At 39.4% G+C, this 26572-nt stretch overlaps 1 protein-coding gene across 8 annotated transcripts; it reads right to left on the minus strand.

Moving 5' to 3' along the window:
• Positions 1 to 1248: 1248 nt before the first annotated feature.
• sp2 (sp2 transcription factor) lies at positions 1249 to 25993 on the minus strand. Of its 8 annotated transcripts, none has more exons than XM_062448810.1 (11): positions 25864 to 25943; positions 24625 to 24701; positions 23578 to 23640; positions 22868 to 22951; positions 22554 to 22728; positions 20667 to 21404; positions 16895 to 17110; positions 16455 to 16746; positions 10102 to 10285; positions 3683 to 3876; positions 1249 to 3374 (listed from the first exon to the last, which is right to left on the minus strand). In XM_062448810.1, exons 5-11 carry the CDS (start codon positions 22605 to 22607, stop codon positions 3274 to 3276), a joined length of 1779 nt encoding a protein of 592 aa, XP_062304794.1. In that variant the 5' UTR covers positions 22608 to 22728; positions 22868 to 22951; positions 23578 to 23640; positions 24625 to 24701; positions 25864 to 25943; the 3' UTR covers positions 1249 to 3273. The 8 variants fall into 8 exon arrangements, with proteins under 8 accessions (XP_062304794.1, XP_062304795.1, XP_062304797.1 ...); XM_062448811.1 differs by having other exon boundaries at positions 24625 to 24693; positions 25864 to 25941; XM_062448813.1 differs by lacking the exons at positions 22554 to 22728; positions 22868 to 22951; positions 23578 to 23640 and having other exon boundaries at positions 16925 to 17110; positions 25864 to 25993.
• Between the last annotated feature and the right edge of the window lie 579 nt (positions 25994 to 26572).

The following is a 26572-nucleotide window of genomic DNA, read 5'->3' on the forward strand; positions in this document are numbered from 1 at the left end:
GTTGTTTAGGATCATTGACCTATGCACTTTTGTAAAGCTCTCTCTTGGAAGTCACTTCGGATAAAAGCCACTGCTAAATGTATAAATGTAAATGTTTTTGATCCGCCCCTTTTATCAAGGATGCATCAGATGGTCAGAATCAGAATGGGATTTATTCGCCATTAAAGTTTGCACAGACAAGGAATTTGCTTTGGCAGGAAGGTGCATACAATAAACATAGGGACCTAAAATTTAAATATGTGGACTATCTATACTAAGGGTACATAAACTAGCAGCACTAAGTGGAATTAGAATTAAATGGTGACTTGGTAAGCGAGAACGCATCTGATTTCCCAGAAGTCATTGCAAGAACACACGCATCTCAAATCGTTCTCCGTCCTCGCGGTCTTGCAAGACCGTTCTCGCAAGACCGTTCTCGCAAGACACTTGGCAAGAACGTTCTTCTCAAGAACGCAAGTACGTTCTTAGCGTTCTTTGGATTGTTAAACACCATTTCCGGTTTTTTTTTTGGCCGTTCTTGGTGACTTGTGTTCTTTGGATTGGAACCGTACGTGGATTGATAAACAGCCAGTGTGTAGAAACCCGCACACGTTACTGCGCCCATTTTCATGTGTACGCGCCTTCGTACATTTGACCCCAGGATTGATGAGTTAAGCTGTGCGTATTAACATAAGGGGTTGAACTCCGTCAATAGAGGTTTTGGTGTTTAGTTACACTTAAACCTTGTGTTATCTTCGGGTCATTCGGACCCATCAGTCATTGTGACCCACCGTCGTATTGCAACGACTTTACCGCATACAAAAACAAAGTGAAGCATTTTCTTTTAACCGTTTGGGCTGTCTCAGACCCCCCACATTGCAAAGGTTAAAATAAAATTATTTTTATTTGTTTTTGTATTGGGTAAAATTGGGTAAACACAACGATGGTTCGTTATGAACCTTTGTGTCATGTGACCCGAAGGCAGCACAAGGGTTAAACCAATAATGTAGTCGTAGTTGTTAAAAATACAACTGAAATCTGTGAACATGTTTAAGTTGTACAACTGCATATTAAATAGTATCTTAGTACAGGAGTGAAAAGTTATATCATATTCAAATTATTGAATCTAAACTATTTTTAGGTAATACATTTGGTGGAAAAGATACAATTGTATGTTGGAATATATTCAGTCAGACATCAATTTGACATAAAAACCATAAAATAATCATAAAGGAGTATGAAAAATAAATACAGAATCACAAAGAAATACATGGTTTGAACATTTTATTGGGGGAGGGACTGTAGAAAAGGAGCAAGCTTTTTGAAGTTAACACCTTAGTACCAGTTATAAAACATTATCGAAATCTTAAGGGTCTCTTGCCATAAAGGATAAGGTGTTGCGTCCAAGTCATCAGATCAGATACAGGTTTGGGGAGAGACTTGCACCCATTTTACATGGTGTAACATTAAGTACTAACTTTTAGAAATCAAACCACTGATCATACAAAAAAGAAAATGTTAATAAAATGTTTCACCTGGGTTCTATTCAGTGCACATCGGCATTGTGTAACATAAGTTAGACAAAATCAAGGAACTCTACAAATGCTGTTCCCTGGAATTAGACAGTAATCTCTTTAAATACTGGGTGCAACTGTCTAAGGCAGCTTTAATTTGGTAAAAAAACAAAGACAAAAAACATGTAATTTAGATGTATTGTACAAAGCAGGAATGAAGCTATACATTGTCATGTCTGTTTTTTTGTCCTCATACACTGTACAGGGTCCACTTCCTCCAGGTCCAGCCAGGCCAGGCAATAGGCAGTGTAATTTCTATCTTACATTTATTCACTGTCTGTCAAGACATATCATATACACATTCAGACATACCATACAAACATACATATGCGCCAACTTTCTTTCAATCTTTGTGGTGTTTTTCAGTCTCCGACATTACTACAATTGTTTTTGAATGACTGTACAACTCACACACAATCTTTTCTTTTTTTTAAATATGCCTAATTTGTTGGGAGCATTAAATATTTGACTTGGTCTTGTCAATTAAATAATTTAACAATTTCTGCCAAAGAATATATCTAAAGCTGCTTGGAAGATACAGGTTGACTGTGTATATACATTTACATTGTATGCACTTTATTTTATTTAATATAACATACTTATAATACTGTGTGAGAAGTTTGACACTGGTGTTCGTTAAGTTTTGTAACCCTAAAAATACCTTCAAGCTACCATATAACTTATGGATGTTTAACTCTGCTAGAAAATTACATGTCATAGACAAAATGAAAACTATGTAAAAACAAAGTACAGTGCTTTGTGGTTTAAGACAGCATCTGATGTAGACGTTTTGCATCTTATGACATGATTGTCAAGACAGGCCAATACTTCGGAAATTAAAATCAAAATGATACCAACAGATAATTACACTGCATATACTGGATAACAGAAAATAACAGCTGACAAAAGATATTCTAACAATGATTTTAATCCTCTGATTTTACACCTAATATAACAAATTGAAAGGACAAGTTAAATCTGTATATCAAATTTGCCTCATGTATGCTTTTATACATGTTTGTATGTCTATAGAAATTATATACAGAAAAAGTATTTTGCCCAACCTTTGAAAGGGTTTCAAGTCCCTCTAGGTTAAAATCAATCAATTAAATTCAATGAACTGAACCAAAAAGCCAATTTTCTGTAAAATGTTCATGCTTTCAATTTCCTGAACAGTCTATGATTAAAAGGACAGGAAACTGACATCCACAGCACTTCAGGATCAACTCTGAGTGCTCCTGAGTAACAAAAACAGTTTTTTGAAAATAACCAGCAACAAAGCTGTCTTTAGTCCTTTCCAGACTACCCCACCATGGTCCTTGTGACGGTGTGTGAGGTTGGTGCTTAAGTCAAGTGTTGTTATCATTTCCCATGTATCTGCATCTATCTGCAGAAACCTGTTCCAAGCAAGGGCTGTTTTGTCCTAAGCATTCAGTCTAGGAGGCCTGCTGTCCATTGGGGGAGTGACATTATTATTATTTTACAAAATATACCATGGCCTCCTCCAGAAACTGACTGGTATAGTTGAGCTGCTAAGAAAGATTTGGTATTTACACCAGGTTGTGCATCATCCAGGGGAGTGATAGGGGTAATAGGTTTAGGTGCTTGGGTTAGAGGACTTTTGGTTTTCCCCATTCAAGACACCCCCTTAGTCTGCCCTCTCCATCACTCAATGGATTTTAGTTCAGAAGGTAGAGTATACATTTTGTGCACCCAATGTTCACAAGTTCTTGGTGTTAATGTGTGTTTTGTAATGCTTGGTCAGGTGGTCGCTCCTCATGAACCTTTTCTGACACTGGTTGCACTCGAAGCGCTTGTCTCCTATGATAAAATACAAAAAAAGAATAGGCTGTAAATAGTAATTTATCTTTGATTACTATTATTCAACCCCACAAGTTAAAAAAATATGAACAATGCTGCACCAGCACCTATATGAAATCCAACATGTAATAACACCTCCAATCACATCATATGGTAGAGATAATTTGGCATGCATCACCAACCCTATTTAATTTAACTAACCTAACTAATTTGTTCAAATAAATATACATAAAATACCACAATATTCCTCTATATTTAACCTGTCAAGTACATCTTCTCTGTGTGTGTATTCTATACACCAGACTGACCTGTGTGTGTCCTGGCATGCCGCTGTAGCTCATCACTGCGTGTGAAGCGTTTCCCACAGAACACCCAGTTGCAGACGAAAGGTCGCTCGCCAGTGTGCAGGCGCACGTGAGCCCTGAGAAGGGACGTCTTCCTGAATGTTTTCTCACAACCGGGAATATGGCAGATGTGCTTCCTTTTACCAACCTCACCTGGCCTGGAGAGTCGAGGGGAACACATACCCAAAATAAGACACACTTGCACACACATTTCACATAGATTTTTGAAAATGTGGGAATACAATTTGGTCATGTGCCCGTGTCCCCATAGTAGTGCCTGGGCCCCTGATGCAGCCAGTGATTAAGATGTCAGTTAGTTGATTCTGTGACACACAGAAATTCCGGGAATTATAAATACTGCACATGCCCTTGATGCAACCAGTGATTAAGATGTCGGCTAGTTTAATTTGGTGTAACACTGGAAAAAGTTTTTGCATCAGTAAATTTATTTTTTCAATGTAATTCATATAATTGACAATACTGAAAATAAAGTTTCCACTTTGGAAAGTGGTCTAACAGGGAGGAGAGACTGGATATCCAATGAGACCATAATATTGAATGTGATGAATACAGTAATAAACAAGTTTTTCTCCTATTTATGTGTCAGTCAATTGTTTACCTTCATAACAACACTTTTAGTCCAGTAATTTTAAGCCAAAATGGCGGTCAACCTAGGACAAATTGCAACAGAAGCAAACTCAACTGATTTTGTATCCTCAATATGTCCTGAGTAAGAAAAAAAAAGCCCAGAAGAATATCATTAGGGGAAAGTGTCGAAAAATACCCAAATATAGCCTATTCATATGCCTATTCATTCTTTTTCTCATGTGAATAGGCTAAAATGGTAAATGTTTAGATATCGCCATAAAAATTACTGAGTTGATTACTTACATTAAGACAAACAAAAAGTGTATTACAAGTGTTTTGAAATTGTTAAGTAACATGAGCAAACGGTGCATAATAATGTCTGCGCTAATTTGCATAAATACCACAACATATCTTAACATTGGATATAGCCAGGTCAAAATGTCTTGTAGAATCTTGTTGACATCTTACAGTAAAAGACTATAGAGGCAAACAAATGTCACCATAAGGGGCAGAGATTCAGTCATTCATTCAAGGTCCACTCAACTGTCACTAAGCTGTCACTCAGGTAAGAAAGATTTCCTTTTGTTACTCCTACATGGATTATTCAACCTACATTAATATGTAGGTTGAATAATTATTATTATTGGTTAAACGACCAGCCCCATACCCCATCTCTGCAATAATAATTAATAAAGGCTGGCTTAAAGTACTTCTACCTGCCTCTATGTATTAATGCTCATGGGTAGCCTAAATGGGTTCTATTCAGACCTTAACATTAAATATTTTACTGTTATATGTCAACAAGATTCAACAAGACATTTTCACTTGGCTATATCCAACGTTAAGATCTGTTGTGGTATTTATGCAAATTAGCACATACCTAATTAGATTATGCACCGTTTTCCCATGTTAACAAACAATTAAAAAAACACTTTTTGTTTGTCTCTATGTAAGTAATCAACTCAGTAATTGTTATGGTGATATTTAAAGGTTAACATTTTTACCCTATTCACGTAAGAAAAATAATTAATAGGCGTATGAATAGGCTACCGTATTTTTCGGAAAACAAGCCGCATTTTCTTAGCCTGGTCCTAACCAGACCCTCGTACATTTCATTTGTACAGAGGTTCTGGGATCGCTCCATTGACAAGCATTAACTTCCTTGAAGGCGGGTACTCTGTTGAAGTTTAAAACTATTGGATCTGCCCAGAGCCACTCTGATCTGCCATAACCAATAGCTAGCGTTCGCCTTAGCCAACGCCTTCACCACTACTGTAACAGAGATAGCTGCCGTAGCTGGAAAATCAAACTTTTCCCGAACCCCGTGGGGAGGAGGGCCACAACATCATGGCCACCAACAAAACTCAGCAAGGATTGTTCTTGCTCCGGCTTTAACTTATGGATATTCGGCAGCGTTGCCACAACCGACCGAATAGCTTCGCTCACATATTTCTCCGCCGCCATTACTGAACTACAACTCAAACTAGTGCACGACATCAACGCCATCGTTCTCAGCCACTCCCTCTGTTCGCTGATTGGACGTAAACAATTATTTTTCTGAAAACCGACCAATACACCGAAATCCCAGACCTAGTACAGAAGCAAATTGAAAATTGAGCGGAAGTACGTAGGAGGGCAGAGCCAGGATAGCATTTTCTACAACCCGCACAACACCAGAATGGGAGCTTTGTGTTTGTAAATCGTATTTTAACCCGCCCTGAGATATATGCCGCACTTGATACAGGAATAATGATACCAAGCAATGCACGAGAAGGCTATAGGCGATCTTACAGCATGCTGTAACACACTTTTGCTGTGGATAGTATGTCCATGCGTGGCAAAATCCATTGTTATGTCTACAAAATTATTTTAGATATAGTATAAGTTTAGCTAGCTTGCAAATCCTGAGGATAGCTTACCGAAGTTGAATTAGCCAATGTCGTTAGCGATGCTGGCTAACGTTGGTTTGCTAGCTATATATAACATTTCACTGGGTCTTGCAGCTGTTTTATTTACTGAAATTATTATGAAATGTTATGTTCTACTAGCCATTTGCCTACTTTAGCAAGTCACTGTATTTCCAAGCCCTGATAGTGTAATGAGACGACATAAATACATAATTCCTCTTTCAATAAGCCCCCGTTCCAGTGTTGAGCATTAAATTAGCTGCCAGGTCTGTGTCTGTAGAGATCTTGGGACAACGCCACTTTTTTGTTCTAAAACCGGGCTATACACCGCTTCGAAGTATAAGCCATACAACCACAAGAAAACTGTAAAATCGGGGTACAAGCCGCGGTTTAGTTTGATTATTTTTCAAAACTTTCCCCTAATGGAATTCTTCTGGGCTTTTTTTTTCCTTACTCAGGACATATTGAGGATACAAAATCAGTTGTTTGCTTCTGTCGCAATTTGTCAACTTTTTTCATAAAATGACTGGACTATATGTCTGTCCAGCTTTGACACCAATATTTCACATTTTCAGCGTCAGGGTTTATGCAACGATCAGAAGGTGCTGTAGACTGAAACACACGCAGTGGCGGTCCTAGCACATTTGGTGCCCCGGGCAAGTCCCCCCCCCCCCCCCCCTCCGGCACGAACTTTTCCACTGCCGCCCCCCGCCCCTACCAGGTACACGGAACGAATGGCACGAACACAATCGCAATACCTTTTTTATGCCAGCAGAGGGCGCCAAACACAAATTGCGGAAAATGCCGCCCCTCTCTTCATGGTGCCTAAAACCGCCCCTGAACACACATGCACAAACACACGAGTGATTGTTTATTTTGAACGAATCTTTAGTATGACTCGGGAGTAAAGAGTAGTCTGAGAGATTTTTCTCTTGGCCACCCATCAGGACTGTTGCTTGGGATCAGTGGAAAAAAACTGAAATAATAAGTTCACCTCTCTACTAGTATAAGACTAGTGTAGTACTATATCGCTTTCCTACTCTGTAATTTATTTGGGCTGGTTTAGATGCATTAAAAATGTTGTTTGCGACTGTGGGCATATTTGGGAAACTGGGGAATAAAAAAAGAACAAAATTAAAAAAAAAAAAAATACTGAACGAGATTCAAAGAACCTGGTCAGTAAAATTATCCGAACTTCCCATTACTAACACACACAGATTCCTGGAATTATAGATAGTACAATGCCTGTAACGGCTCTTGCTAGTGGAGAAATTGTTCACAAAAACATTTCACTCTGTAAACTCGTGACACGGGTCTATAGGAGTGTCGCATTATTTTGTACAGTTTATGAGCTAAATATCTGCTCCACGTAGGCCACCAAGTCCTCACTTTTAAGTTTTTTGACTTTCAATTCAAACTTGGTTAGTTAGCTAAGGAAATAATGCAAGTTCGTCAAACTTAGCTAATCGCTATATGTTAAAACAGCAGTTTGTCTGCTCTCTAGGACATGTAGCATACCTTGCCTGTTAAAAAGCTGCACATTTTATAGCCTCACACAATTTTGTCGCATCCAAACAACTTCACACCGGTTCACTGCAAGTCCCTGGGTCATGAGCCATAAACCTGCCAAATTTGACTCCATACAATGCCTGGTTCACAAGGTAATCACGCACGCACAATCAGACAAGAGATTCCTGGCATTATAATACAATTACCCAAAAGTTGGGAGGTTGTGTAAAATGGAAATAAAAACTGAATACAATGATTTGCAAACATCATGAACTCATATATCATTCACAATAGATAATTGAAAACATATCAAATGTTGAACTTTTTAAAGGAATTTTTATTTATTTTTTAAGTATTTGGAATACTGATGGAATTTGATGGCCGCAACATGTCTCGAAAAACTTGGGACGGGGGGTTAACACGCTGGAAAAAGTAAGTGTTACTGAAAATAAACTGCTGGAGGATCATTTTGCAGCTAACTAAGTTAATTGCGAACAGGTCAGCAACATGATTGGATATAAAAAGAGTATCTTAGAAGTAAATATGGGAAGATGTTCACCAATCTGCAAAAACCTGCATTTATATTGTGGAACCATTGCAGAATAATGTTCCTCAACGTAAAATTGCGAAGACTTCTGCGAGAATCTAGAGAAATCTCTGTGTTAATGACAAGGGGGGGGGGGGGTAAATACTGCATGCCTGTGATCTTCAGGCACTCAGGTGGCACCGCATAAAAAACAGGCATGATTCTGTAATGGAAATCATTGCTAGGGCTCAGAAACACCTCCAGAACTCATTGTCTTTGAACACAGTTTGCAGTGCCATCCACAAATGCAGGTTAGAGCTCTATCATACAATGAAGAAGCCATATGTGAACATGATCCAGACCCACTGCCATCTTCTCTGGTCTAAAGGTAATTGAAAATGGACTGAGGCAAAGAAGGAAAACTGTTCTGTGGTCAGACAGAATTTAAATGTAAAATTATTTTTGGAAACCATGGATGCTGCGTCCTCCGGACTTCAGAGGAGAGGGAACATCCGGCTTGTGGACCATCCGGCAGCGGTTCAAAATCCTGCATTTTGATGGTATGGGGGTGCATTAGTGCATAGAATGATCAACTTGCACATCTGGAAAGGCACCATCAATGCTGAAAGGTATATACAGGTTTTAGAGCAACATTTGCTTCCATCCAGAGGTGTTTTTCAGGGAAGGCCTTGCATATTTCAGCAAGACAATGCTAAACCCACATACTGCATCTGTTACAACAGCATGGCTTCGTAGTAGAAGAGTCTGGGTGCTGAACTGGCCTGCCGTCCAGACCTTTCACCAGTTAAAAACATTTGGTGGATCATGAAACAAAAAATATGACAAAGACCCAGGGCCGTTGAGCAGCAAGAATCCTGTATCAGACACGAAAAGGAAAACATTGTTCTCCCACAGCTCCAGAAACTGGTCTCCTCAGTTCCCAGACAGATACAGACTGTTATTATAATAACGAGGGGATAATACACAGTGGTAAACATGGCCTTGTCCCAACTTTTTTGAGACGTGCTGCTGCCATCACATTCAAAATTACCTTATCTTTTCCTTAAAATTGTACATTTCATCAGTTTAAACATTTTACATGTTTTCTATGTTCTATTGTGAATAACATGGGTTTATGAGATTTGCAAATCTGTTTTCTGTTCTTTATTTTATTTTACACAACGTCCCAACCTTTTTGGAATTGGGGTTGTATGATGAGCAGTAATATTCTCAGCCTAACTGGCTGCATTCTTAGCACTACCTTGTTTTCATACTGTGGCATCACAAGAGTACGTGTGGTAGAGGGGCGTTACGTTCCTCTCCGGGAGTGGCTACCACGCCACAAGATGGCTGCCGGGAACACTACATCTCCCAGAATGCACTCCTCAGAAGACTGCAAATGCCTCAGCCCGCTGATTAACGAGGGAGGTCAGGTGTGGGAGGGAGAGAGAAGAAAGGAGTGGACACACACACCAGGCAGGCGGGCTGGTACATGGAACAAACTTTGTTCGGCTTTGGAGGAACTTTAATTTTTGCACCTACGGTAGTAGGATTCCAGTTAGGAGCAAGTTTATGAAGCCTATATTTTTTCCTTTAAAAAACTAGTGTTTCCTTCCGGAAAGATTGTTGTTGTTTTTGGAATAAAGCGGATTCTTAGTTTAAAAGCATTTTTTGCCTGCTCTGTCCTGTGGTGACGTACTGCCCTACACCCCGCTTAGTGGTCAAGCCTCTCATGATACCACAATACCATGACAAAAAAAATTGCAATTGAAGACAACATGCTTGCCCAATAACATTTCAGTATTGACCCCTCCTGGACCATGGCACCCAACTGTAGTGGAGCCCCCACTTGCCTTTTTTCTGCATCCTTACAGTTAGGGCAGGTGCAGGCCATACGCCGTTTCTTCTCTCCTGGCTGTCCAGGCAGTTCCAGAGCCAGAGTCTGTTCCACCTGCATTGTCTGGCCTTGAGACCCTGTCACCCCACTCAGTTGGAGCCCTCCGCCCTGCACTGTTTGAACGGTCAGATGCTGCTGACCTGGAAAGAGGAGGGACATGCTTAAGATTTCTGCATGAATTTATTCAATTTATGGAGACTTACAACAATAGGGAAATTGTACTTGTTTCACTGGTAGCAGTGGTTACAGAGACAAATTGGTTGCACCTGCACAAAAAAGTGCTAATCAGAGTTTAATTTAAATTAATTTAAATATTTATCAATTTAGTTTGAGAATGCTTTCAAAAATAATTTGTTGAAAATGTCTTTAAAACAATAGAAAAAAAACATTTAAAATTAACAAAAAGATGGCGCTCCAAAAACCATTAACAGAATGTCGCCAAAAACGCAATTCGAAAAATTTGAGCAAATGCTTAACAATTTCATGTTAACGTTACATAGCAATAGCTAACTGAAATGAGCAAGCTACTATCGCGGCACATGCACATTCTCCTTTGGGTTCTGTGGAGAAAATCTGGGATTTCCTATGTGCTTATGTTAATCACAGTTACCGTATTTCTTCGAATAAACACTGAGGCGTTTATTACACAATGATCATTTCGGTGTGGCGTTTATTCGAGGGTGGCTTTTAATTAGTAAGAGAGATTTAGAGAATTGCAGCTGCAGTGCGGCCATAGACAAACAAAGAATAGACAAGGAAGTCAAACACAAAGCCTAGTATAAAATTTAAACAGCGCGTGTCTACATTGTGTAGAAATCTGAAGCAGCATGTCGAAACGTTCTTACACTTCCAGCTTTCAAACAGAAAGCTGTGCAGAAATAATTCACCAGCAGCAACAGATCTGTAGCACGCGAACTTGGGGTTGATGAAAGGTGAATTCGCCAGTGGTGTCAGTCTACCTCGCTATATTGTAGGCTACATGTAATTGTCGCAATTACATTATTATAATGTATAATTTGTTTTCAACCAATGTCATAATTTAGAATTATATAATTGCATTCAGTATTATTAAGTGACTGTATTTGGTAAGAGTAGGCCTACAGTGCCTTTATTTTGAAGGCCTTTTGGAACGCTTGTGATGGGTACATGAAGCACTCACGATATGTATATCATTTAAAATATCTCCAAATGGTGTCTCCAAATGGTGTTAAAGACCAGTTTTTGGGTAGTCGTGGAGGAGAGTAGCCTCAGCCTAGTTCTAGAACTATGGCGACTGACTGGGATGAAGAAGAGGTGGCAAGAACCACTAATATGTATGATGGCCTGCAGCCGTATGATTTCGAACCAAGTAGACGTGAGAGAGCAAATGATGAATTGCTGAGACCTGATGGCCGTCAAAGCCAATTAAATGGATGGTCTGAGGAGAATGAGTGGAGAGTTGGTGTCCTGGTGAGTTGCTATCATTTAGCAACGCAGCAACGAGCGCTGGAGTCTATGCACAGCAGTGCACATAGACACATATTTTTTTACTGTCAGTGAATAGCACCGAGTGAAAGTCAACGTTTTCTTTATATCTAGCAACAGTGATCATTCAGGGCCCGACATTAACTTTTTTGGCACTTGTCCTTTGGACAAGTAGCCTACATTTACGTTTCACTTTTCCATGCACTACAGTCATGTCCGGGTAAAGATTGTGCCTTTGACCAACGAAGATGAGCTGTAATATTATACAAATGATAACAATTGATGTGTTATTAAAATTGTTATTTGTTACATAAAACATTTACACAATTTCTGTAGAATTAACCCTTGTGCTGCCTTCGGGTCACATGACCCAAAGGTTCATAACGAACCATCGTTGTGTTTACCCAATTTTACCCAATACAAAAAAAAAAAAAAAAAAAATCTTTTAACCTTCGCAATGTGGGGGGTCTGAGACAGCCCACCGGTTAAAAGAAAATGCTTCACTTTGTTTTTGTATGCGGTAAAGTTGTCGCAATACAACGGTGGGTCACAATGACTGATGGGTCAGAATGACCCGAAGATAACACAAGGGTTAAACACTTTCTGTTATGTACTGTATTGCAGCTTCGTCCCAAGATCTCTACAGACCGTGCAGCTAATTTAATGCTCAACACTTGAACACGGGGGCTTATTACTTGAAAGAGGAATTAATTACTGCGTCGTCCCAGTTACTCTATCAGGGCTTGGAAATACTGTGACTTGCTCAAGTAGGCAAATGGCTAGTAGAACATAACATTTCATTATAATTTCAGTCAATAAAACAGCTGCAAGACCCAGTGAAATGTTGTATACAGCTAGCAAACTAACGTTAGCTAGCATCGCTAACAACATTGGCTAACTCAACTTTGGTAGGCTATCCTCAGTATTTGCAAGCTGGCCAGTGCAAGTAAAATGGCTTTTTATTTTGTTTGCTTGTTTGCTTGTCCAGTGGGTCAAGTACATTTCTCTTCCACTTGCCCTACAAAAAAATCCACTTTGTTAGCTATAGTTCAGATAAGTAGACTAGTACTACCAGTAAACTTATCTAGATCTAGAAATAGAAGACATCATGCTAGCTATGTGCTAGCTATGGGCTAACTTGCCAGTCCCACCTGTAAAATCCCCCCCAAGATCTTCCCTAATTAAATATTTTCCCCGACCTTGTAACACATTTCCGATTAGATGTCCCACGTTTTGATGGTACTAGCAGAGGGGGAAAGAAGAACCATTGCAAAAAAAATTGCTACTTTTTTGTATTATATTCCGTTTTGTGACACCCAACAACATCAAATACAATGGATAACAGTTTAAATGCTTATTACCAACAAGCAAATAGCCCAAATCCGTTGGACAAATAAACCTGCAATATGGCCTTTAATGCTCCGATAAAAGTTTACGGATGTTATCGATCTAAGGAAACCTCTATTCCCTTGTGTACAGCATGCAGCCAACGAAGTATGTTGTTTTGTGTCTGTATTTTACTTTGGTGAACGTTATTTACATGCTGTGCATGTCATTGTATGTTCATATTTAGCTAATGTGGTCTTTATTTTCTTGTTATACTGGGTTTAGTTTTCACGTGGATTTGGAGAAGAAGCTTCAAACCTGTAGCAAGAAAGCCACTTGTGTCTGCCAGTGCTTTGAGGGAATTATAATACACTTGTGATTTACTTGTGTAATAAACAGTTTTAATTTAGCCAAGTAAATAACCATTTTATGATTTTCTTGGTGCAGCGTTTAATCGAGGGCGGCGTTTATTACACAATGTTCATTTTTGGTGCAGCGTTTATTCGAGGGCAGCGTTTAATCGAAGAAATACAGTAATATATAAGCTATTGCATAATTATTTGGCCATGTATTATATGCTCATAGAATCATTCACATATTGTATTCTTATTGTGGTTGTCTACGTCTCCACCTGTGTATAATTACAAACATCTACTGTTGTATGTGTGCTATTATTTGCTACACCAGTGTTTCCCATACATTGACCACAATAAAAAATGTACTGCCACAAATGTATGGAAAACATGGAAAAATAAAGTATTTCATTGTAGAACTGCGCACAGCGCATGGATTCGCTCAGCCCCTTCCTGCCCCGCTCGCGTTCTCTCTCTCACTACTACTGACCCGTCTGTGAGTAGCCTCCTCTCTCCGTGCACAATCTGAATCAATGTGCGGAACGAACAGCTTTCTCCCTCAGAGAAGACGGCCGGAGAATCATCTGGAGTTTACGAACGGTTAGGCCCAATCCCAATGTCCACCCTCAAAGACTTTGAGGCGCGTTTTCACTAAGTCTGTGAGGGCTGTCCCCACAGTCAAAGTGTGCGAGGGCTCTTTCGCAGACATTTTGAGCCCTTTATGCACCCTTTTTGTTAGTCCGCATTATTGCAGACTTTAGCTAAGGGAATTGCCCACAATTCACAGCGTTGTGACGTGAAACACGAGGGTTACCAGGGAAAGCCCGAAAGCGAGAAAATAATTTCTGCAAACCTCATAAGACAAGAAGAACGGTAAACAAACAAGCATGCATGGAAGGAGCAACCAACCCTGATGTTAACAAAGTTAGAAATAAATGTTAACATGTAAGTTTAAACAGAAAGCTCACTGTTGGTTAATATAGACAGAACTGTGTGTAGGTTGTCCTTAGGGCTGCAACTAACGATTATTTTAATAATCGATTAATCTGACGATTCTTTTTTCGATTAATCGATGAATCGGATAAAAAAAACAAAAAAGCATTAATTTCCAACCCTTTATTCAAAAACAGAACGGAGTGCAAATTCACAGTGCAAAAAATCTTCAGAATGTGCACAAACAGGCACACAATTTTGAAAAAGTTATTAATATTAGCGTGGATTTAATGCTATTTTCCAAGATGAGCAATTTATTTGAGTTTTGTTTAAAATTTAATTGAAAATTGAAAGGTTGTGGAAGTAGGCCAGACTTTATTAGAATAATCTGGTGTATATTTAAGATTTTTTGACACAATTTTGAAAAAAGTTAAGATTTGCGAGGATTAAGCTATTTTCAAAGATTAGTGATTTTCTATCATTTTATTTGAAACTTCATTGAAAAAGTAAAGGCTGTGGAAGTATACCAGACATTGTTAAGATACTCTGGTGTCTGTTTGAGGTTTTATATTCCTAAAAATATTATAAAAGTTTACATTTTTCAAAATGGTATGGGTTGTTTTCACCCGGTCCCTAACGCGATGCTGCAAAGTAGCGTCTTCCGAATGTGAGACGAATGTCGAATATGAAACTAACTTCACCTCGGTCAATTAACACACTGTTTCGATGTATTTAGTGTGAAATGCTCCCACACCTTGGATGACTTGGGTCGTACTGATTTCTCTGCCTCCGCCATGTGTTTCAGAACAACGTTACTAGGGAGTCAGGTGGGTGAGCGGTGAGGGCTAGTAATCCGAAGCTTGCCAGTTCGATTCCCGGTCATGCCAACTGACGTTGTGTCCTTGGGCAAGGCACTTCACCCTACTTGCCTCGGGGGAATGTCCCTGTACTTACTGTAAGTCGCTCTGGATAAGAGCGTCTGCTAAATGACTAAATGTAAATGTACTAAACAACGTCTCTCTGATGGCCTTTCCTCTACCTCCGCTCCGCGCTCAACTAAACTTTTTTTTTAATACTCAAACATCTCCGCGACATATTGAGTGGCGTAATAATCGCGCAACACAACGAATCGATAATGAAATTCGTTGCCAACGCTTTTAATAATCGATTTTAATCGATTTAATCGATTCGTTGTTGCAGCCCTAGTTGTCCTTTGATGATAAATTCCAAATATGCTTTCATCAAATTTGATCCAACAACATGACTATTTTGCCGATAATGCAGCAAAGTGCTATCCCATTCCAATTTATAGCATTTTGAGCCCTTGCAGCCTCTTGCACTCATTCACTTACTAGATGACGTTAAGTAAGTCTGAGGGTTCAGGACGTAGGGTTTAGGGGGGACATTCGGATTGGGCCTTACTTACTTCTTTGCACAAATGTATCCAAAACGGATACATTCAAGTTAAATATTATAATATTCATAGTTAAATACATTTGGAAAATATTAAAATATGAGTCCAAAGTAATGTTTCTATTACATAAAGCTCTAAAAACTATTTAGCGCTCAAATTAATTGTTGAAGTCCCTATCTACACTCACATCAAAACGATGCTAGGCCCTAGGTTTTGGCTAAGCCCCTAATGTTTACATTGTCTGGCTCAGCCCCTGCCTACCACCACAAATATAATCTAATTCTGTGGGAAACACTGTACACTATAACACACTCCTCTGACATTCATACCAAAGAGAGACTTTGCTAGTACAGCTGTGTCTGAAGCAATTAAAGGTGTTTATCAAACTCTCTCCAGTCAGTTTGGTTGACTAATACTGATGAATCCAGAACATAAACTGATAATCACATAATTCTAGTGAAGACAGACAGAACTTTCTTCTGTCTGTTGTGGCCACCCTCTCAAAACAATCACAGATCACCATCTAGGTGAGGGCCAGAGAAGAATTGCTTGTCAAGTACTTAATCTCTGCATAGCAGTTGGGAGTGCAATAGCTTTTAGAAAAAGCTGTAAGTTTTATATATGCTGGTGGAAGACATTCAAATGTATAGCCCTGTTCACCACAACCCTGACATTTGTGCAAGTGTGACTAAATTGTAAGACATTTTATGCTGTAATAATGTTTTTACATTCAGATGCTGTGACGAAAAACTCGTCACAGCATCGGAACAAAGTGTTTGAAAATGTTGCTAAGGTAACACATTTCACACACCAACTCACCTCCTGCATTAGTGATTGTTACAGGAACTCCCTGCACCTGGACACCATTGATATTAATGGTCTGAACCGTCTGGCCTGCTGAGGAGAGTTGTGCTGCATTTAGCGCAATCATTCCCCCAGCTGGAGCAAGTTTTGGTAGTGTCCTCTCTTTGCGTCCGCCTGCTATGGTCTTCTTGCTGCTCACAACAGCTGCCGACAAGGTGGTGACGGTACTGGTAGGTGTCGCTGTTGTGGAGATGGCTTCCTGGAGCTGCACAGTCTGCCATTCCCCCGATGCAGTTTTGATCAGGAACTGCGGAATCACAAGGATGAAAGACTATATTATTTCTACTGTACATCATATAGTATACTTTTATAGATAGCTGTATAGTTTTCAGGTTCCAAATGGTAGATGGTTGTATGTGCACGTGAGTAGTGTTTGTGACAGGAAAAAGGAATACTTGAGTGGGTGAGGCATCAGCTGGGGCCACCTGCAGGTTCTGGGTTGGCTGTCTCTGGGGAACCTGTGGCAGGGTGGCAGAGGCAGCCTGGACCACCTTGAGGGCCTGCTGAGGAATCTGGACCATTTGCTGCTCTTGTTTAGGTTGGACTAGCTGAACCTGCTGCACCACTGCCGGCTGGCCGGGGCTCTGCACGATTAGGAGGTTGTTACCTGCCTAAAAAATAAAAGCATTTCTAGGAACCTTTGTTTGCATTAGTTAAGTCTAAAATAAATAAGAGTAAAGAAGTCTAACTAGTGTCAACAAGGTAATCCACAGAACTTTTGTGTGCTTGTATAACCTTTTTTCTTTCTACTAAGCTACATCAGCCACACTGAAGCTACAAAGCTACACTGTATTGTGTAGTTCAGTAGATTTAGTTCCTACATCAAACTGAGTTTGATGTACCTAGTACCTTTCAATTTGGACAATATCTCCAAAACTCAACAACACACACCAAAAAATATGTAGATGGATAAATAGCACTAAAGGTAAGAGGAAAAATAGGGGGTTCCCTTTCAGCGTCTGTCAGCCGGCATGTTCCTCCAGTGTTTGCTGGCCTTTACTGCCCAGAATGGGCCAACTATGGGCAGTACTTTTCTCTTCGACTGAGCATAACAACAGCAGTCCCACAAGGAGCTTTCCTCAGAACACGCTGTTTTGGTGTCTGTAGCTTTAAATGCTAATGAGGAGCGGAGGGGCGGCACCATGCGCTAATGTTTACAATGGATGTATCGCAATGGCTGTAGCCCCGTTGCTGTAAGATGCCTCGAATTTGCCCATTCTCATCTGATAACCCTGGTTTGCAGAGGTACACACTCAGTCATTTCAATGAGGGGAAAGGCGGATATCGCGCGCGCCATAACACAAACAGCAGAACGGTTATCCAAATAACAAAGAAGTGTACAACACTCACGTTACAGCATGTGTATTCACACACATACTTGATGCTATCTACCTTTCCATTAGCAACAGTAACTCAGCTGTTAGCTGCAGAGCTAATGTTACAGCCACATTCTAAGGGTAGCAAGCTAGGTAACCATATACAGTAAAGCTACAAAATGATATAGCGTTAGTTAACTTAGGCTACTTGTCCGAGGTTAGTAGCTGGACGAAGGAGAGTTAGTACTAATCCAGAATTTAATTTCAACAAGGCCAGTTTTGTATTAGCTCAAATTGAAGAAACAGTCGTGGCTGAAGTGTTTGGCGCAGACATACAAAACAAATGCGTCTACAACAGAAGTTGTGTAGGCGCATTTCCAGAGAAAATAAAATTAAGACACTGGGTCTTCAGAGGCTCGGATGAAGGAACTGTAAAAAGATTTTTGTTTTCCTTTGTACATCCAAACTGAACAAATGTAATGCTTTGTTCGTTTGCAAGCCATGATGTCTCTCGAGGATAAAAACACTTGCACTGTCGTAGCTCAGTTTCTTATGGGCGGGCCAGATTCTCTGGGCGGGCAAAGCAGAGAGAGGGGCGGTAACCTTCCTCCTTGTGACGTCACAAAGAGATTTTCAAACAGAGCAATTGAGCCTTCATTTTCTCAAAGGCAGAGGAGAACACCCAGGGCTTGGTTTACACCTATCGAAAATTCTAGCCACTGGGGGACCAAAGGCAGGCTAGGGGAACTCATATTAATGTTAAATAACCTCCTAAAGTGAAGTTTTCATGTCATGTCACCTTTAAGAAATAATGAAATTAAAAAATGTAACAAATAGTTTAGCAAAATTGCACTTTTATACTGCTGCATAAATAAAAAAAATTATATTAAAAAAAATTATATTACATATATTTCTTTGATTAAACGTTGCATTCAAATCTGATACACTTAAACGAAAAAATGCAGCAACATTAAATTTAGATTTACTATAATTCTAATTTATTTTTACTACAAATGAGTACGGTACAAAACTTTCTGCATCACTATTAGTATCCTCATCTGCTTCCTCACCGACGAGACACCAGAGATGTCACCTACTAATTAATAAACTGCTTTGCACAATTCCTGTGTTGTTCTTAATTACAAATTAAATAATAATAATAAAAGCTGCCATCGTGTACACACCGCCCTCATCGAAACATGTAATTCAAGAAAAGCTGTAGCATTTCATTGAAGAAATACAGTATAAGACATTATTTGTGTAAGAAATCTTGGGTGCCCAAGACTTATGCACAGTACTGTATGTGGTCACAGCTATTGTGTATTTGCGCTTGTTCACTTTCGATGAGGATGGGACTGAGACTTCTTGACCCCTGAATAACAAAATACTTCAGACATAGCAACAACTTGTGCAATATCAGTTATTACAGCTTTAATAACTTTTACCACTGTCTGTTGCGGTAGAAATTGAATCAATCTGAATATGGATTTCAATGTGAACCCAGAAAAGACAGAGGAAACCTACCTACACCAATAGCTGTGGATTAGTGGTGTTGAAATATAAAATACATTATTGGTAACATTTGGCATTTTCAAAAATGCCTGTTCCATAAATCTTCCACTAAAATCAACAAATTGTACACAAAAGCCTATTTATGTGTTGCTAATTTCTGTGCTAAATGTGTATGATGTGAACAGCCCAGGGGTCTCATTTATAAAACTGTGCGTAGGATTCTTACTAAAAGTGTACGTACGCCCAAAAGCCTAAAATGGCGTACGCCAAAAAAAATCTGATTTATAAAACCGTGCGTATGCACACCTGTAAGCAATGTTCCCTTCATAAATCACAGACTACCCACAAGTGTGCGTACGTGAATCTGCATTTTACCCCGCCCTGAACACGCCCCTTTTTAACCATAAATGGTCAATGCACCTCATGAATGCTAACCCAGTATATTAATGACCCTGGCATGCGATTGTTCTTCACGGTGAATCATGGCGCATGACAACTTCTCAGACACTGTTAACCTATTGGTGGAGGCCCGAAAACCACATTATTTGGTGGCCGTTGGATCACCAATCAAAAAAAAACAGTGCGAGTGGCGTCAACTGTGCCAGTGATACCGCAAATCGAGATACAATTTGAAAACAAGAGTTTTGTTATGGACAAGTAGTCTATTGCAGTCTGGACTGATAACGAGGACGTAGAGTGTAGCGATTGCGCGGGATCTTAACGACTGTATTTCCAGTTTTTGACATATGATGATATATGCACAGTATTAAAGAAATATATTTAGTTATACAATGTGTTCTGCAGTTATCTAAAGGTAGGATATGTGATGTTATCCTGTATTCGATGCAGTCGGGCTCGGGCATCTCCCCCTCCTACATCCCGTAGTGGACAATCTGATGGTGAGACATACAGCGCTGAATTTTGATTTAAAATTTGAGTTGGATTGTACAAGGTGTTTATGGAACAATTATCAGTCAGTACAAGCGCAAATAACACTGCTGGATTTAATCTTCATGATAATTATGAAATCGAGTGAAAAAAGCGTGTGTAAGGAAAACAAAATATATAAATAGTACGAGTAATGTTCTTCCCACATTCACTTTCTGCAGTCTGACTACAGTACGGTCATCTGCGTCGCCAATTCCAACTGCTTCCAAAATGTGCGTAGGCCTACGGGAGGGTCAGAGTTTGCGTGGAGGACCGCACATTCTCCCGTCAAGTTTGTTTTTTATAAATCACAACCTTTGCGTGGAAAGTGGCATACGCACATTTTAAGCCCCGTTTTGTGCATACGCAAGCTTTATAAATGAGACCCTAGATGTGTATACTGTGAACATACCTGGATAATATTGTCAGCAGTGGTCTCAATCAAAAGAGTTTCCATCTGCTCTGGGGGTGGAGAGGCCGGCTGCGGAGGCGGCGGAGCCACCAACGGCACCTTTTTCTTCCTTCCTCGCCTGCCTTTTGCTGGTGGGACAGGGGCTGTTGCTGTCTCTGTGACAACCCGAGTTCCACCCACCTCGCCAGTGGCCACGGTGATGGGTACTGTGAGTCCGCCAGACAGACACACCATGTTGGTGGAATTGTTGGGCTTGCGCCCCCGCGGAGATGGTTTAATAGCCAAAGTCTTCTGCGGTGTGACTGGGGTGGTGGCGGGTGCTTGAGTGGGCATGGTCATGGGTGTTGTTATAATGGCCTGATTTGTTCCTGGGATGAGCTGGATCTGGCCTCCCTGTGGCATTACCTGGATGGTCTGGGTTCCCTGGATTTGCGGCACCACCTGATACTGTATGTTGGCTGTGGTGGAATTTGTCCGAGCTGGGCTCTGGATAGTGAGCACAATAGGGTTGCCAGGGCTGGAAGAGCCCAGGCCAGTCGGCAGCTGAATCACATTGCCTTTGGCTGAAAGGAAGCCCAGGTTCTTGGGGGGAGCAGGAGCAATGGGAGCAGGCTTGATGGGGAGGAGTCTGCGAGGCTGCGGCTGGGCTGGAGGGGCACTGACAGGAACCTGGGCGGCAGGAGGGCCGATCTTACTACACGTGGCTGCCAGTAAGGCCAGAGGAGAAGGTTGGGAGTCCTGTGGACAAATAAATAAAATACATTATTAGTGTAGGAATTTGTTTTCCTCCACTGTCAATACGTTAAGAACATATGCATTAGAATTCAAACTAAATCTGTCAATATTTTCTCCAGTGAACTTTGGATTGTAAGGTAAATCTTCATGGAGGTCAGATGGCTGAGCGGTTATGGAATCGGGCTGTTAATCAGAAGGTTGCCGGTTCGATTCTCTGTCGTGCAAAATACATTGTGTCCTTGGGCAAGGCACTTCACCCTACTTGCCTCGGGGGGAATGTCCCCGCACTTACTGTCAATTGCTCTGGATAAGAGCGTCTGCTAAAGGACTAAATGTAAATCTGATTTGACCAGTGTGACCATTTGTCCAGTGCAATATTCCCATTCATTTGCATGTAAAGTATGTCAAGCTTTTTCTTTCATAAACCTGGATCAATGACGGATAACAATTTTTAATAGGACAATTCTAAAATTCCCCCATTTTAAGTATATTTGTAAATTGCTGTACCCATGTTTATGCATGTATACAATGTTGTACATGTGCATTTCTACACTACAAGTTAAGTTTGAGTGGGAGGTTTTAAGCAAGATTTATGGGGCATTGCCTTAAGTAATTTAATGTGTTCAGACTGATTTATCTTACAATATAATTCCTTGACATGCTTAACATTTTAACAAGGTATATCAGTAATAGTGTTAAAATATAATTTTGTATTTATTGAGTATCTGTAAATCATGATCTTACATTCACATAATATATAATGGCCTTGTCTCCCTCAGATCAATTTTTCTTGTAAAACCAAGGACAAATGTATACAGATGGTATGCACTTAAGCATACTGTATTAGTCATGAATGTTTCAGACACAAAAATTGTATACATTCATTGGTTACACCACATAATAGATGGCTGTATCATCCCGAAAGACCATGTGATTAAATTTGTATTTAAAAAGATCAATAAACAAATTCCTTACAAAGAAAATGCATCAACATGTTTTTATTGTTATTTGGTAGGATTCTCTTGGACACACATTTCATACCGATTTCATTCAAATGTCATCTCATACAGGCTGTAGTGAACTTTACAATGTTTCGGAAAAAAACATTTCAAATCAACTCATAAAAAAACTTTCATTAAAAATCAGGCTTACATCAGCTATGTTCTCCATAGATGGTGGTGTATGGTCTAACACCACATTTTCCATCTTTTTCCTATGCCTGTAACTTCTGGATGCAGCCCTCCATTTGTCTCTTTCTTCTCCTCTCTCTGACAGCTCAGTTTACTCTGAATACGTAATCTTTCGCATCTGTTTTCTTCTTTGGCAGCTGAAACAGTAGTGTATAATGTCAAGCCATAAACATGAACGTGAACATGAACACGTTAAAGAAAAGAATATCACTCCTAACATGACAGAAACACACAACAAAAATATTTACATCATGTTAAATTACTTTTAGTTCTTACCTTTCTTTTCTTCCAGAAAAGTACCCCAGCTCTTCGGCAGGGCCGGAACTAACACTGTTAGTTGTTTTCTTTGGTGAGTGCCATCTTGGAAATGGGTTAAAATAAAACTGATTAATTAATGCATAATAATCTGAATTAAATGTCATCAGGTTTCATTATATGTTGACCTTTAACCATTATAGACACTTTTTGAAAAAGGTAACTCTTATATGATTATTGTTATATTTAACGACCGTATCCAGTTAAAAAACTGTCCCACCCACATTTGAAAACAAACCTATGCCCTTGAATTTCATGCTATATATTGTTTTTACAAATAAGTCATTTCTGAGTTATTGGGGAGAATGACTAAAATTACAGACAAATCTATCCCAAATTATACTAAAATAAAGAACTGATTGTATACAAATCATGAATTAAATACAAATGCACAAAAACTGCCAATGTTGGACATATATCTATAATGTGCAATGTTCTGCAATGGTCTCACCATATACACATTTTACAGCCACCTGAATTTGAAACCTAAATAAAACATGCTTCCCATCAAAGTTCACTATAAAAAAGTTCATAAACATTAGATTTGCAGATTTTTAAAAATCAAAACCCCGATGAATATTAAGTCCCACCACATGACATCCAAAAGTGGCAACTACATTCCAGTAGTTAAAAAGGGCAAAAAAACTTCCAGATTTTAGAGATTTACTAACCTGCTAGATGTATTCTTGGGTCCTTGGCATGCAGCTAGGATATCACTTCATGTCCTTGAAATGCTTTCAAAATAAAAGGCCCAAAATTGTATTTTCTTGATGGATTATTAAAATGAACATCTCTGGACAACATTCATTCGTGTACTTTGATGGAAATATAAATGCAAAATGCTTTCCAATTTTATCCAGGAAAACAAAACATGTTTGATATTATGCCGAATAGAACATAATGCACTATTTGTTAAGATATTTGGAGGGGGCTTTTTGGCTTTTATTTATATTGATGGAAACAGTTTGAAAGAGACAGGACAGCAAGGAAGAGAAAAGCGGGCGTCATGCATGAAATGACCCAGGCCGGAATCGAACTCAGCCCCCTGCGTTACTGCCTTAGACATGAATTAAAATTGATTTAAAACAAGTTTTTTTTTTTAAGTAGTCACGGCTGGACAGTTGCATCACATGATACTTTGCACTTCAAATAACTTACAAATTGCCAATAACTATAAGGTGTGGAAAAGTTAAGGTTCTGTATGTATGTGGGAAAGCTTCTAATTATCCTTTATGCATTTACAAATAAAAAATTAAGGAAAATAAAATGCAGAAAAAGAGGAAAAAAGCAAGTGCAGTGTTTATACTAGGGGTGGGGGAAAAAATCAATTCACATTTGAATCGTGATTCAGTCTTCTAGCGATTCACAAATGTATAAAAACGTTTTTTTTATGTTATTTTTTATTTATTTTTAAATTGATCACAAATCGTGAATCGATTTTTAATCGATTCGTGACACCAAGAATCGATTCGAATCGTGAGGTACCAAAAGATTCCCACCCTTAGTTTATACACAGAACTATACAATGCACAGAGAATGAACAGAGAAAAGAAAAGTAGTTTACCACAAAAACTCAAATTAAAATAAAGATCTGTGTCAACCTATTAATGCTGACAGTCGACATATAGCTTCATGAAAGTAAATAATAAAAATAAAAAATCTAATACTTTGCTAGCCTATATTTCAGGTTCCAGGAGAATGTAATATCTGTGACTCACTTGAGATGACGTAGAAGATGGCTGGAGATACTCGCTGGGACTGACAGCAACAGTGGTGGCCATACTGTCCTGTTGATCTGCAAAACATTAATACACAGGAATGCCTGCTATAATAGTATATAGTTACTTCAAATGCAAAATGACTTAAAATAAGTTGTAAGACTGTCTTACTCTCCCAAGGTTTTTCCTAAATATATTGCAAGCTACTATTGATTCATTATTTACAGGAAATATGTAAATTAATCCTAGTGTTGTAGCCTGCGCGGTGGCGGGGAGGGGGGGGGGTTAAAGGCGGATCTTGCCTTCAAAACATATTGTCACACTGTAACAGGGAACTGTATACGTGTAGTTATGTGAGTGACATTCAAGTGATAAGATAGCTCGTACATAGTTAACTGTAAACTTGTTAGATGTCCGTAAGGGCTTGCTCCAGTAGCTGTGCTTGGGAGCTGTACTGGGCTAGAAGATAACTCAATATACTGTATGGTGCGCGCTGGCTGTAATACTGAATTGAAGATCAATCAACAGCACCTCGATTTTTAACAACTGGAAAAGCAAAGTTAACCAGTTTAAAGATTTTGCAGCTGGTTTGGCTGTGTGCTTTGTCAGTTCTGCGTCGGCACGCATGCATTGTGTTATTCAATAAAAGACGCGTGTAACCGTATTTCTATTTTCCATGTAGCTACATGTTACTGTCTCTTTAAAGGAAGCTACTCAACTAGAAAAAAATCCGATTTGAGAGCGCGGCCTGAAAATGTGCCGCCATCAAACATACGCAAAGCTAGCCGATTAAACTAGCTAGCAAGCTGGCTACTGGAGTTAGCTTGCAACAGAGTAGTGAGGCACTTCCTTAATCAAGTAGCTAGCTAGCTAAATACAGTTTGAGTTGTCTTACACTTGCGTGTGGTAAGAGTTTATTGTACCTTACGCAATATGCTCCATTGTGGAACACTAAGAGTTACTAACGGCCGTGCAATAAAAAAACAAGCTAGCTTACGTTAAGTGGCTTAATGGTCAGCTAGCATGCTAACTAGATAATGCATCGCTAGCAAGTCAAACTCTTTGATACTGAAAAGGCAGCCCCTTTCCGGAAGTGCAGAGCTATATAAAACGATGCTCCTAAATAAGGCCAAACAAATGTATCTACAATAAAACATGCTCGACGTGTTGTCTAACACAGCCAACGTGTTTTACGAAGTACAATGTAATATAAACACCAATGTTTTAATTCCTACCCACCGCTCATGACGACATTCGCTCTCCGTCACTCCGTGAGCCTTCAAGAACAAACCCATGCAAGCATCCGCCCGCGCTCGAGGACCAATCCACACATGCTCGTTCACTGAAGAACGGCGTGGTAAGCCAATCAAAGACGAATACCTTTGTGACTGAAATGTAAGTTACCTAATGAAAAATCTGTATTTTCTTCCAGCCAACGATGGATGCAGATTCAACCAATTGGGGATCTTACATTTGTTTTAGAAGGCGGTTCTAAATGACCAACGATGACAAAGGCTTGGACCTATTGCAATGGCTTTACATTTCACTGACGTATTGAACGCCCAATACTGATAACTCAAGATAGTCAAATTTACAATGATATCCTTTTTGGTCGAGTGACATGTAGTCAGATAGATACATACGGATAGACAACTGCATTAATTGTAGGTCAACATATTAGGTGGAATTGGGGGGAATGCTATTTGAGACAAATATTCTGCTTCTCAAACAAATGCTGATTTCTAGTCAAAACGATGACATGCTACTTCAATGAGCTAGAACTGCTGTTGCATAATAGTATTACTGACATTACTCTTACTGAGTGCGCTAAGATGTAGCATGTTATGTAAATGAATGAACCTCCACTTTAATCTAAAGATTTATAAAGTAAATTGACATCTTCCAATGCAGTTCATGGCTAATGGGGATTGTTTACTATCCAAACCTT

This window comes from Osmerus eperlanus, chromosome 22, assembly GCF_963692335.1.
Source record: "Osmerus eperlanus chromosome 22, fOsmEpe2.1, whole genome shotgun sequence".
Taxonomy (NCBI): Eukaryota; Metazoa; Chordata; class Actinopteri; order Osmeriformes; family Osmeridae; genus Osmerus; species Osmerus eperlanus.